Below are 13,183 nucleotides of genomic sequence, written 5' to 3'. Positions count from 1 at the left end.
GGCAGCCGATCGAATTAGCCAATCATCGTGTTTACCAACGGTCGAGCGGGAGTATTCGAATAGACAAAGAAACATCTCATGTTCGCATTGAGTTCTCCCTCTTCGAATTCTTGTTCTGCTGCCAACTCTAAGCCCCTATTTCAAAACTATGAGGGATCTTTGTTCTATAGACTTCAAGGACAGTGTGAGGTTCGTTGTTCGTCGAGATCTGAAGCGCCTTGGCCTAAAAGTGCCAAAGTACAAAGCCGTTTTCAAACAGGTAAAAGAATATGTCACATTTCGTTCATTAGAAGACCCCTTGATTTTGCTATGCTCTCCTTCTCTGCGGATTTGTGTTTTCAACTCCTCTAACTAATGGTAAACATGAATGCAATTCGTGGTGACGAAGTTGCTGTTATTTCTACAAGGGAACTGATGTTCGAGAGGGTGCAGTTTTCGGTGCTTTACTGGATAATGTTCCATCCGAAAATGTGGGCGAGAACTACTACTGTAGTGTACCCAAGTAAGCTATACCAAGAAATATTGAGTTATATCATAGATTCTAAATGATAATCTGTAATTTTAATTCCCGGATTCCTTGTTCTAGATTCCTTGTAGATTCTGCTAAGTTTCTTAGACAGCATATGAATACAGAAGGCCTGTTTAGAAAGTCTGGCTCGGTACAAAGGCAAAAACTTCTCAAGGTACGATTTTGCAATGTCAGACATGTCTTTTGTGGATAACTGATTATTAGAAACTACCAAAAGCTTGAGCTCGGTCTATGATTATGTTAATACATACAACTTATAACCTATTGTTTTTCATTATAAAGGAAAGAATTGAACTTGGTGAAGAAATATCAACAGCACAACCTCACGATGTGGCTGGCCTGATGAAACAGTTTTTCCGGCAACTCCAGGAGCCACTGCTCACAAACACTTACCATGACAGTTTTATCAAGACCATGCGCATTGAAGATGACAACACTCGCACCAAAGCCATGCTATATATCTGCCTCTTGCTACCACTTGCCCACCTCCAAGCCCTGAAATACACAATGAAATTCCTGGCAGAGTTTGCAAGCCACTCTGAGAAGAGTAAAATGGGATTTTCCAACCTGGCCATTGTCCTAACGCCAAATTTAATGCACAATATTCGCAAGGACAACAGCAGTTCATCTGAAAGGCTCCTCAAAGATCAAACAGTGGTCATAAAGACTTTGTTGAAAAATGCTGGTAGTTTAGGGATGGTGCCTGATGATGTGTTTGAAAGGGCCAAGCTGATTGGAGATGATGGTGCCAATGCTATGACGTCATCTGGAGATGAACTGGATAGTGAGGATATGCAGCAGGGGAAAGGCAAGAGGGCTTCACGTCAAAGAACAAGAACTGGCTCAATCACTGGTAAGTTAAAGAAGACCTATTATGCCGGCATTTTATGCTCCCTCTCAATGCCAAGTCATAGAAGGCATCTATTTCCATCACCTAATTCAAGCGAGTAATCAAGCTATGTTTAATTAAATTGCGACAATAACTTATCAGACTTCATTTGTAGATTGTTATTTTGAAGTTTCCTTGTAAATAAACCATTGTATTTTCAATTATAAACAATTACAAAGGAGTGGTTGGTCAACATTCTTTAAGAAAATAAAGCATCTCCTGAAAACTAAGAAATAAAGGGTATAAGTGTTGTTTACAGGTTTTATAGGCCAGAGCCTGAGTAAGTTCAAGGGAAATTCCACCTCAACAAAAACACCTGTCCGCCAGCACAGACGGTCCAAGAGTGTTAAAGCAGAACTTCTGAGGAACAAGCAAAAGTCATTCCAAATTAATGAAAATATACTCAGCAAAGGTTGGCTTGAAATTCATCTTTCTATGTATCTTTCTTTCTTTCTCTTATCAAAAGTCATTCCAAATTAATGAAAATATACTCAGCAAAGGTTGGCTTGAAATTCATCTTTCTACGTATCTTTCTTTCTTTCTCTTATCAAAAGACATTCCAAATTGATGAAAATATATTCAGCAAAGGTTTGCTTGAAATCCATTTTTTACACTTCAAATCTCTATGATCAATCTTCCACTGTACAGCAGTATTAAATCTCTTTTTCTATTTAGATGATACTGAAATTGAGAAAATAACCTCCCAATCCAGAGAAAGGATGAGTCTTCGCATTCACAGCAAGCGAAGGCTGATGGACTCAAATCTAAATTCTCTCTCACCAGCTAACAAGAGGTATCAAACGTATGTACTGTACATTTTCATTGACAACTGCATGTCCGGTTTACTTATCCATACACTGTTTTCTTTATTTGCCCATACTTTGATATGTAATATATTCTATTGTTTATAGTTTTACACACAGTAATAGCTGAAATTGCTTTATCAATCCATGTATTTATCTAATCCCAGGAGACTAACAGCCTTTAAGAGTTCTGAAGGAGACAGTGGTATTGGCAACCCTGTCATCATGTCACGCTCAACTCAGATGTTTGCAACATCCATGAAACCACTCACTCCTGTCAAACCACTTGCAGATATGGGTAAACATTCTTGTTTAAACGCGATTTGTAGTAATAAGCACCCCAGATGATTTGAAGAGAAAACCAGATCTATGTCTAATGTACACATGGGATCAGGGATGTCTGTTACATGGTGGTTACTGTTTTTTGGGATATAAGCAACTAAAAATCTGCACATTATAATAGCCAAAATTGAAATAAAAAAGCCCTTTAATATTTGCTCATTTCAACGCAATGTTGTGAGGATTGCCCCTTTATAAATACTGTCCAGAATCACCATAACAAAAGGTATTCATTTAGCCATTCGGGACTAACTTCATGCTTGATAAAAATTTTTTAAAAAATGTGAAAATAAAAATTAAGAGAAGTGCGGCTTTTAATAACTAATTGCTAATAGCCAGAATATAGGCCTAACCCTTCGAACCAACCTAAAGTAACATTTCTACATAGTAAGTTAAATTATACCCTAACCCATAATCTAGTGGCAAAAACAGCAACATGTGAAAAACAAAATCCCAAGTGTAGTTTTCAAGTTTTCTCTATTTTTTGTCATTATTTAATTGAAACAGAAATTAAATATTAAACATGAATTGCTTTCTCCATTAGTGAAAAAAGACCATGCCAAAACCTTGTTATCATCAGAGACAGAACATGTAAAAGTGGTAGATGCAGCGACCTACGTCCCTTCCCCTGACACAAACACACCATCAGGAAGTAGTAGATTTTATGCACCCTCACCTTGCACTGAGCACTCCCACCCCCAGCCTGCACCTGTCTCAGCAGGGCATGCCGCACTGCATGGACATGGAGGAGTGAGGGGAAGGAGGGTCACGCGAAGGTTAGTTTATAGAATATAGCAGTTTGTGCACAGAACAGATTCCAACATTTTTCTTAATATAAAGATTACTTGTCAACTAGAATAACTCTACAACAACAACTTTTCAAAATAATAAAACAAATTTATCATTAAACAAAAACAGATTCCAACATTTTTTCTAAATATAAAGATTACTTGTCAACTAGAATAACTCTACAACAACTTTTCAAAATAATAAAACAAATTTATCATTAAACAAAAACAATAATGCTCACACTAGGAGAATAAAAATCTAAAATGGGTCAATTATATTTTATTTTGTTGTTTTTATTGTTGTTGTTTACTAGTTAAAAACAATCCTTTTTTTCTTCAGAAATTCATCTGGAGCAACTTCTTGCTTCTCCTCGTCGCCCAGGAGTAGATCCACCATCAACAACCCCAAAACTCAGGTAATTTTCTGATTGAAAACAACATTGTTCCAAAAGAAATTGTTTCATTTATAAAAAAAACATTGCCATATAGCATGCCTAGTGTCTCATGGGGAGAAGGAGAGGTTTTCTTCTCTCGCCCCCTCTCCCCCCGTCCCTCTCCCTTTAACCGCTGCACAGGCTAATTGGCATACTGTTGTTTGAAGGCTATTTTAAACACATAACAATAATTATCTTATTTTGTTTTTAGATCCTACAAGATGTTAATGGAAATGCAGTAAACAAGAATAATATGACAACACCAAATACTCAGCAATTTAGAAAGCGGCCCTCCCATGGCTCTAACAGTGAAGTCACAACCAAAGTATGCCCAGGGTCAGTGAGAAGTAGAATAGACAATAACGAATCAATGACGCCATGTAAATATCGCATTGGAACTCCACCCAATACTTCTGGTAACAGAGAGTTAAAGGCAGTGTTGTCCCAGAATATCTAGCAAAGTGAAAATTAATGGGTGCATTGTCAAAGAGCATAAAGCAAAATGTAGCATCCCCTGCAGGTTTTTAGGCAGGTTGCACATCTCCTGTGCGACCTCCCTAAAAAAAGCCTGCTGGGAGGTTAACAAAATGATGAGATTTTAATCTAGAAAATTGCAAAAAGAATAATGGCTAGTATACAAAACAGTTGCAGGGTTCTGACAGGATTCTAATGCTTATTATAAAGGGTGAATTTGTTATTAACTTTTTAGATTTTGACAATTTTAGATATATGTAAATATTTAAATATTTTTGAGCAAGCAGATTGATTAAAGAAATGACAAGATTGTGCTGTAGTCACTGTGGTCTAAAAATGATTTGTGGATCAAGACACTGTCTTCCAGAGTATTTTTATTAGACATAAAAAATATAATTTTATGCCAATGAACAGATTACAATAGATTGTTGTTTTAAAAATGTATTTTGAGTTCATTACAATATTGAGTATTTTTTAAACTTACACTTGCAAACAGAAACTGCAATTGACAAACTGTACATTGTTCTGAAAAGGTGAACATCCTTTTGAACACCATAATTTTTTTGCAAAAATAATCAAAATTGAAGCACTAATATTAGCAATTACCAGTGTCAAGTTAGAATGGCTTTCAAAAACCTGTAAAATACTATTTAGTTTATTTAGTACTAATACACTGTAAAGTCTTTGTCCTCTTTTGTTCTGGCTTGTCTATTACACTTTAACAATTACATTTTGTTGCACGGGATTTAGAAAACCACTACAAAAAATACACATTTCATCTAGATTATACAGGACAGATAAGTTATTGGAATGCACATCCATAAATCAACTAGATCTGTCTTGAAATCACAAACTGGTGATGCTCTAAAAACTAGAGTGGCTTTCATTAATCCTTTGAATTAAGTTGTGGTCAAAAGAGGAATGTGAGAGCTAGAGTTGTATGTATTTCCCTGGTTAATTATGTATAAAAATTAAAAACATAAAACAAGCAGTTAACTTTTGTTGAATTTTTATTGTAAATGCAAGTTATAATAGCTTCTGTATAGTGTGATCAGATATTTGTACAGTTTTTACTTTTAAAATAAAACTGGAATTTGACATCAATGTTGCTATTATTTTATGTATAACATTTAATTCAGCCTCAATGGCCATTTAAAATATCAGTGAGATAGTGGCATTTAGTACACAAAAAGTATAACCATTCATGTTGGTCAGTGATATGACAAGAAGGTTTACTATTTGGTTAAGCCAAACTCTATTTACAAGTCCAAGACCTTAGGATTCCAAGAACCTTTTACTCTAGCTGCTGTAGCATGTTAAGTTGCTTGAGTACTTTACTCTGGCTGGTTTCTCGTAACTCCCCTGCTAAGAACATCTCATCAACAACAGAGTACACCTAAAGAAAACAGGGGTTAATTATACAGTGGAATAGAACACTTTACCTAAAGATAAAACATTTTGAAATAAGTGCCTTCTCCCAGCAGTTATGTCTATGTTAGGAGAGCTAAATAAGCACCTAGCCCTTATTCAAGCAATTGAAGTTTTTTTTCAGGAATTACAAGTCAAGAAACTGGAAAATTTTCTTGTTTTAGCCTCTTGCAGTGGAAACTTGATTGAAACTTGAAATTTTGGTTAAACAAGAAACATTTTTGCTCCCAGTAACAGTAAAATATATAGGATTGAAGAATGTAATGTTGGAAACTACTGTCCCTTGCCATATCTTTCCTTTGATATTTTGAGGTTTGACTGTAACTAGCTGTGAATTTAGGAAATAAGGCCCAGAAAATGGTTGGAAGGCACAACCTAGAGGTCTCTCTATTAAGTGGCCAGCAAGCTTGTGACAAGGCTCTGGCCTCTCAAAGCATTTTTTTTTCATTTATGCCTCACTTCCATGTTAATGTTTTGTGATAAGCATGTGTCTGTTTCACGAGGTGCAACCTTGGATGTTAACATCTCTCCGCTTGGGAATGAGTTCACAAGTATGAATAGCTCATAAAAACCTGAGTTAAAAACAACATCTAAAAACCAATGGGATCATTACTATAGAGTTTGTGACAAGAATCTGTGCATAGAATGAGGTGGAAAATACAGCATTTTCTTGGGAAAGCGCTCCAAGGAGGAGAAAATAGCAGATAGTTATCCTTGGAACGAGTCTATCCAAGAACTCAAGGGGCAAATGACCAGTATAATGGCTTGCTTGGGATAGTTGAATCCACTATCGTTGAGGCAAAAGCAAACTCTGGGAATAAGCTGGAAAATCAGCAATTCCCAGTAGTTGTTCGGCAGCACAGAGAAGACATCTCGCCGCTTGATGAACTTGTAAAGAGACTCCTCTTGAACAGAATTCACATTTCCAATACTGGTAAATCTAAAAAAATTCGGACTGCAAAGCAGTATGAAAATTGTAATCAAAATAATCTATCACTCCTGCTTCATTTGCTTCAATGTCTGTTATTTTTTAACTATTAAAAAAACAGTTTTGACCTTTTGGGCTTGAGGCTGAAGTTAGGATAAATCAAAATTACACTTCGAGAAACCAGAGCCACATTTCAAGCTTGCGGGCCACTTATTTGATAGACATTCGAGGAACCAGGATAAGAGGTCAGACATACCTTGTAAAAGTTAAATACTAAATCTAGTTCACAAACATTGTGGAAGAACTCATTTAATACCTGGAAAAAAGAACAGTGCTTATCAGTGGAGAAAAGTAGATTGGAAATAGCACGTTTTTAGAAACATTGACTGTTGCAAATAATTTTCAGGTGAGTATAATTTTAATTCCATAAAGATATAATGATTACATCAGAAGTATGGTAAGCTCAATTGACTGAATATGACAACTAGACATGAAAATGCTCTTATATGATTTATTTTCATTACTAAGATTCTTCATGTTATGATTGCCGGCCTGTGACGTCTGCAAGTTCAAAACACCATTTTTTTATGCTTAGTTGAACAATAGAAATTACAACTTTATAAAACAAAATTAAAACATTCTGTATAAAACAAATAAAAGATTCTTACCTCCACGAAATTGTGAATAGCCTCTAAGTAATATAAATTGTTATCACTGACATCCACACAAAAACAAAAGTAGAGTCCAGCATAGCGGCGGTATACTATTTTGAAGTTGCGAAACTGCAAAAAAAGATAAACAATTGTCAAATGGGACAGATACTATGAGATCAAAAAGTGTCAATGTTATTATCATTATTATTATTATTAATATTATGCTGAAATAACAAGTAAAAGAATTGGGGATGGAAATGATCACACGTAACAGGTTAAAAATGTAACAGCTTTGATTATTTAATTTTGTAAGGGTGCATTATAAAAATTGCAGTAAGCTTATCATACTATAACCCTTGCAAATCACTACGGAAAAAACGTTGGGGGCAGAAGAATTGCTCGGATGATCAGGCAGACAAAACTGTATAAATCACAATACACAAATTGTACAAAGTAAACCCAGTATGCGACTACAAGAATAAAAAGTACATCTGCTGAAACAGACTCCAGCCTAGAAAACAATAAGAACTATACAACTGTATACTGTATTGTCATATGAACTGGAAGCTGAAGTTAATGGTTAGGTGTTACACATTCAACACATTCTCTGGCCATATTCTTCCATTACCTCGACAAAATTAGTATGCTTCGCATCTCTGACAGTCACCAAGGCATGAACCTCTTCGATAAGCTTTTGTTTTTCATCATCGTCAAAGTTCATGTACCATTTTGCCAGACGGGTCTTGCCCGCTCTGTTTTGTATCAGGATGAATCGAATCTGAAGAGCGAAGAAGCATTCGTTTTAGGGAGAAGAGGATGCATTCAAAGTGGATTTGGGAATTAAAAAGATGTCAAGAAACAGCAAAGTTGATACTTTTAAGGAACTGTTGGATTTTTGGAGAGCAATTTTGAACATTATGCCGAGAACTCACCATTTTCCCCGGGCAATCAAAATGGCGGGGTGATTAGGAAAGCAAGGGCTCATGGGAGAGAAAGCACAGGAAGACCATCTTTAGCCTTTGCTAGTTGGGCGTGCCGTATAGAGGCCCTAAGGCCTCTCTCGATTATGCTAGTAAAACTGGCATTTACATGCTACTAGAAATTCTGGCATAAAGCCCCCCAAAAATGGCACTTGAATTCCAAGAATGCTTTGTTTTATTTAAAACAAAACGTACGACTACAAGCTCTACATTATTACATTATATGCCCATATCAACAACAAATGATACTTTATACTAATATTCGTTTGTGATACAACGTTCTAGCCAAGCCATAAAGAAGTCATACTTGAAGCATCTCTTGCTGTCGATCTCTGGAACTCACGGAAGGATCAATGATTTCCCGAAGGGAGGGAGGTGGGGGGGGGGGGGGGGGGGGGGGGGTGAATGGGAATTCCCACACAAGTAACACAACGAAAACTCACAGTCGAGACAGACTGAAAACAATCAAATTAAGTTATAACAACATTCATTTATTTATCCTTCTAAGTGTTGAATTACTTGAAATCTGAATCACAGTCACGAAAAATGGCAGAATAAGCTAGCAATTCTTTTTCAAGAAAAATACTCGTTTTCACAAAAATGCTTACACTGCCAGCATAATCGAGAAAGGCCTCTCCCTCCCAAACAAAAAAAATTGGTCAGTGTGGTCCTCCTTGTCTCCGGGCTCGTATTAATAACTTCCCTATATGTAAGACGCTCAGTCTGGATATGAGCGTCCGTAATAGGTCATTTTGACGAACGTCCCTTTATTTATACGTCCGGTAGCGCTGCGGTTATAACTGCAGAATCACGCAATCCAGTTTGCCGTTAGCAGTATGCTCTTTCACTATATCGAGGACTTGTAGACGTTATAGGAGAAAATAATGATGCAATCCATCTGTATGTCAGCTAGAAAAGTGTTTTTGTAATGAGCGATTACTTAATAAGGTCATAAGACACGCGATTGGTGTTTTAAATAATGTCTTACATTAAATTTTCATGGCGTGCACTTCAAAGATAGTTTTTATCAATTTGTCAAGGCAACAGTGTTTGCATTAGTTATCAGCAGAAAAAACGTACGCGCCTTTAGTAAGTAACCTAGTCCTTCATACTAAGATGTTTCGTCATTCTTATCTTTCAGTTTTTGATATATATTTTTTGATAATACTATAATTACTTCCACTCAATCCTCATGTGCTATTAATCTGGTCTGTTATTTTCCAAACAGATTACAGTAACCCATGTAACTTATAATGTAACCTATTTATCTGTAGTCTTATTCTTCATTCTTTGATCTTAATAGGCTTATATTTGTCGAATGATTCTATAAAATCTGCTATAGTACAAATCTATCATTAATATAATGGTTTTTTTTTTACCACTATTTCTAACCATATTCATGAAATTAGGATGACAGAAATCTATATTTTGATTACCATGAAAACAAGGTTTAATCGTTTAGAAGATTTTTATAATGCAAAAAGTTTTTTACTGCTAGTCGACTCCCGTTATTTGCAACAAAATGAAATTAAGTTACATTATCAATTATTGCAATTATATAAACTTGTAGATTTACAAATGAGTCGTACACTCTGTGAAAAGCCGGCTCCTTTGCCATGTTTACCTAAATGGTGTGGTTATAATACATGTGAATCTCAAATGGCTTAAATACTAATAGTAAAATATTAATATAGATCAGGCTTTTTTTTACAGCAGTACGGTGGTGAAGGAAGATGAATTCCGTAAAACAGGGCCACCGTAACCCCTACAACTCTGATCCGCCCACCCGTGAGTCCTCCTCGGTACGTGAACGCCGGTCAAGGATCCTTCAACACCGACCCAGCCCAACTCCCACTACGCCTCATACCCCTGCAACTGCAAGGGCGGGGCAGCAGCCAGCCTCACCTGAAGGCTCCGAAGACGAAGAATCTGAAGATGACGAAGAACCTCTACCCTCGTTTGATTTGCGCCGGGTGCTCAAAAAAGCCAGGGAGACCCAGGGACCGACCAAGCTTAAATTCGCAATGAAACGATTCAAGAATCTGCTTCTACCGGAGAAGATAGGCAGTAGACTCCGCTATGGAATAATGGTGAGTAAGAAAATGCTTAGCCAATAGTCTCCGCGTGGACAAATACTGAGTAAGAGAATGCTAGGTAATAGAGTGCACTATGCAATGGCGAATGAGAGACTATGATAGACATAAGACCAGCTATGGAATAATGGTGAGTAAGAGAGTGCTTAGCCAATAGTCTAATACCAGCGGCGTAGCCAGGATTTTAACAGGAGGCCCAAAAAGCCCTTTCAAGGCATTTTCTCCTGTGTCTTAGAAAATGTCTCTTACATTTACTGTATTTTTGGCTGCTAGAAGGGGGGCCCGGGCCCCCTTGGCCACCACCCTGGCTACGCCCCTGAATACTGTAAGAGAATGCTAGGTAATGTGGTTAACTATAGAATAATGTAAATGAGAGATTATTAGCAAATAGACTCTGCTATCGGGATGATATATGGTCAGTGAGGGAATGAAACAGATGAAACAGTTAAGGAAGCGAGGCCGGGATCATTAAAGGCAAGTTAACCTCTGTTCGTTTTAATGGGTGCAGGATATTTTATTAGTTTTCAGGGCCGTACCAGGGGGTGAGGCACTGGGGGTACGTCCCCCCCTAATATTTAATTTAAACAAATATATAAGGAAATTTCTTATTTGGGGTATCGTGGCCCCCCCAATAATTCGAGGCCTGCTACGGCTATGTTTTTTTAGTTTTGGTCGTAAACCTTTAAACCTTTTATCAGTTTATTGGATGTGTGTGGATGATTATCCATTGAGGATTAATCAAATGGTGTCTTTTTATTTTAGAAACCTAGCCCTTCAGAAAAATCCTAATATTGTCCTTATTTTAGTGTAAAATTGTGTTATTGCCCAGCTGCTAAGGTTGTTATATTATTCTTTCAAATCGATTTCGATGAACGTATAACAAATGTTCTCCACCTGTCTATCACAAGCTCACAAGCGCAATGAGCTAAATGTGCTAAAGCAATTATGTATCAGACATCAAAGAAAAATATCATTCCAGTATGTTATTGAGTTGAAGGTTTATCTTTATTGCCCTCAAGACGGAAGCCATATGAGTTCACAGCATTATTCGGAGGTGTTTTGCGCGCCTAACCTAGTGATGATTAGAGCACGCGTCCATTAGGCGCTTTCGATAAAATATGAGTACGACACTGTGTCGACATTTGCCGGCTAAACAAGGTAATGCTCGATCCAGATTTACCAAAACGATCATTGCTGTTCGTTTTGCGACGAGCCTAGATGTTTCCTGTTGCTACAAATCATGGAAATTTAGAGTTGAATTTGAGAAGAAACGAGCAAGGCAATTGTCGCTAGCCCTTCACGCCAAGCGCACGTCGAGCACCCGGGTCGATGGCCAGGTGATGTAAAAATAATTGCAAATGTAAACATTTAAAGCGATTTTCGATATTCCACAATGAATAATGCGTTATTGTGTAACGACCAAGTAATCAGGTAATGAGATAAACAGATGTAAAAAGTTTAGATTTATTTTATATATGTATAGCTTATTTATCCTTTTTTTAACTTATCCTTATTTCACAGACTATAGTACATATATGTACTTACATGCAATTGTTTATCTTTTCTACTCCTTTTTTTACGGTATAAATTAAACAAAGGTAATAATTCGACAAATTCTCTCGTTCTGTCGTGGCCATTGACACGGTCAAATTCCTTATTTCATGGACTGTGACAAGAGACCATGGTCTCGTGAGTCTGAATTTAGTACCATCCTACGTCGAAGGAGAATAAACCCAAAAAACCTCTCATCTAAACCAAAAAAACCATATAGCTGAGGACAAAATAATATGAACGATAATACAAGTATATATTGAGATCATACTAACTATACTATTTTTACAATATATATTTTTGTCCCCTCGCACGTTGTGTATTTGCCGAGGCGTAGCCGACATAGTGCAGGAAATAGCTCACCAAAAGCAAAAATATACACTTTTTTTTATAAGAACGTCTATTTTCCAGTTGAGGCTGGGCCGTTCTTATTTTTGGAGCATTTTAAGGCTGAAAAGGCTGAAAATGTTCTTATCGATGTTAGAATTTCAGTGACCTGAAATCATACACACCTGAGTAAAAACAGAACTACACAAATGATCAATAACAATATGAGCACAATTTGATTCTTCATTTCTAGAATGATCACTCTAATGAAAAAAATATTTTGTTGCTATCTAAGCCTCGGCATGTTCTTAAACTTTGGCTAAATCCCAAGCTGGACGTTTTTATATAAAAAAAAGTTCTTATAAAAAAAAAGAGTGTATGTACAACAAATCGACGAAAAATCCTCTCCCCTTGTAAAAGAAGAATGTAGCAATGGCAATGTCCATTGATTGTCGTACAGTGCTTTGTACTACCCAGTAGTACAAAATATGTGTACTCTTCTTTTTTGTAAGAACTTTTTTATAAGAACGTCTGAGATTTCACCAAATTTTAAGGACATGCCAAGGCTCAAATAGCAGAAAAATCTTTTTTTAGTCCTGATGCGTTTTAAAATGCATAATCAAATTGTGCTCAACATAGTAACAATCTTATTATTGCTACTGATCATTGAATTCATTGTGTATTTTATTTTTATATACACTTAAATTTAAGAACATCGTTAAGAACATATTCAGCCTTAAAATGCTTAAAAAATAAGAACGGCTCAACATCAACTTAAAATTAGACGTTTAAAGAAAAAAAAAATTAGTGTATTTGCTGTATTCGCCAGATGATACTTTTAACGAATGACAAATAAATGCACAGGATAGTCTATTCACCTGCAGTTGTCAGCCATTTCATTCCCAACCTCACTAAATAAGTTAAGCAACCTAAAACAGTTCTTTGTAACGAAAAAAACGTACTTCTG

The 13,183-nt window shown here is 36.4% G+C and overlaps 2 protein-coding genes across 5 annotated transcripts; one reads left to right on the top strand and one right to left on the bottom strand.

Annotated features, from left to right (window-relative positions):
* The first annotated feature begins 11 nt into the window (after positions 1 to 11).
* LOC5514047 (rho GTPase-activating protein 11A) lies at positions 12 to 5,360 on the top strand. 4 transcript variants are annotated; one of them, XM_032383673.2, is made up of 10 exons: positions 16 to 259; positions 408 to 502; positions 587 to 683; positions 812 to 1,382; positions 1,678 to 1,830; positions 2,094 to 2,220; positions 2,389 to 2,519; positions 3,105 to 3,336; positions 3,689 to 3,764; positions 3,994 to 5,360. In XM_032383673.2, the coding sequence occupies exons 1-10, from the start codon at positions 149 to 151 to the stop codon at positions 4,237 to 4,239; spliced, it is 1,839 nt and encodes a 612-aa protein (XP_032239564.2). In that variant the 5' UTR covers positions 16 to 148; the 3' UTR covers positions 4,240 to 5,360. The 4 variants fall into 4 exon arrangements, with proteins under 4 accessions (XP_032239566.2, XP_032239564.2, XP_032239567.2 ...); XM_032383674.2 differs by having other exon boundaries at positions 18 to 259; positions 2,094 to 2,211; XM_032383675.2 differs by lacking the exon at positions 3,105 to 3,336 and having other exon boundaries at positions 12 to 259; positions 3,994 to 4,568.
* Positions 5,249 to 8,294, bottom strand: LOC5514091 (AP-2 complex subunit sigma). The gene is made up of 5 exons (XM_001634196.3): positions 8,198 to 8,294; positions 7,894 to 8,043; positions 7,281 to 7,394; positions 6,869 to 6,928; positions 5,249 to 5,652 (listed from the first exon to the last, which is right to left on the bottom strand). The coding sequence occupies exons 1-5, from the start codon at positions 8,198 to 8,200 to the stop codon at positions 5,551 to 5,553; spliced, it is 429 nt and encodes a 142-aa protein (XP_001634246.2). The 5' UTR covers positions 8,201 to 8,294; the 3' UTR covers positions 5,249 to 5,550.
* Between the last annotated feature and the right edge of the window lie 4,889 nt (positions 8,295 to 13,183).

This window comes from Nematostella vectensis, chromosome 2, assembly GCF_932526225.1.
Source record: "Nematostella vectensis chromosome 2, jaNemVect1.1, whole genome shotgun sequence".
Classification (NCBI taxonomy): Eukaryota; Metazoa; Cnidaria; class Anthozoa; order Actiniaria; family Edwardsiidae; genus Nematostella; species Nematostella vectensis.
This window is presented reverse-complemented; position numbering and strand designations above follow the sequence as displayed.

Bases quoted from the DNA above. Each gene is read 5' to 3' on its own strand.
- LOC5514091 (XM_001634196.3), bottom strand. The intron at 7,395-7,893 runs GTAATGGAAGAA...CTTTTTTTGCAG, and splicing joins AGCATACTAATTTTGTCGAG to TTTCGCAACTTCAAAATAGT. The intron at 6,929-7,280 runs GTAAGAATCTTT...TCTTTTTTCCAG, and splicing joins CTATTCACAATTTCGTGGAG to GTATTAAATGAGTTCTTCCA.
- LOC5514047 (XM_032383673.2), top strand. From the start codon at position 149: ATGAGGGATCTTTGTTCTATAGACTTCAAGGACAGTGTGAGGTTCGTT. The intron at 1,383-1,677 runs GTAAGTTAAAGA...TGTTGTTTACAG, and splicing joins AAGAACTGGCTCAATCACTG to GTTTTATAGGCCAGAGCCTG. The intron at 2,520-3,104 runs GTAAACATTCTT...TTTCTCCATTAG, and splicing joins CAAACCACTTGCAGATATGG to TGAAAAAAGACCATGCCAAA.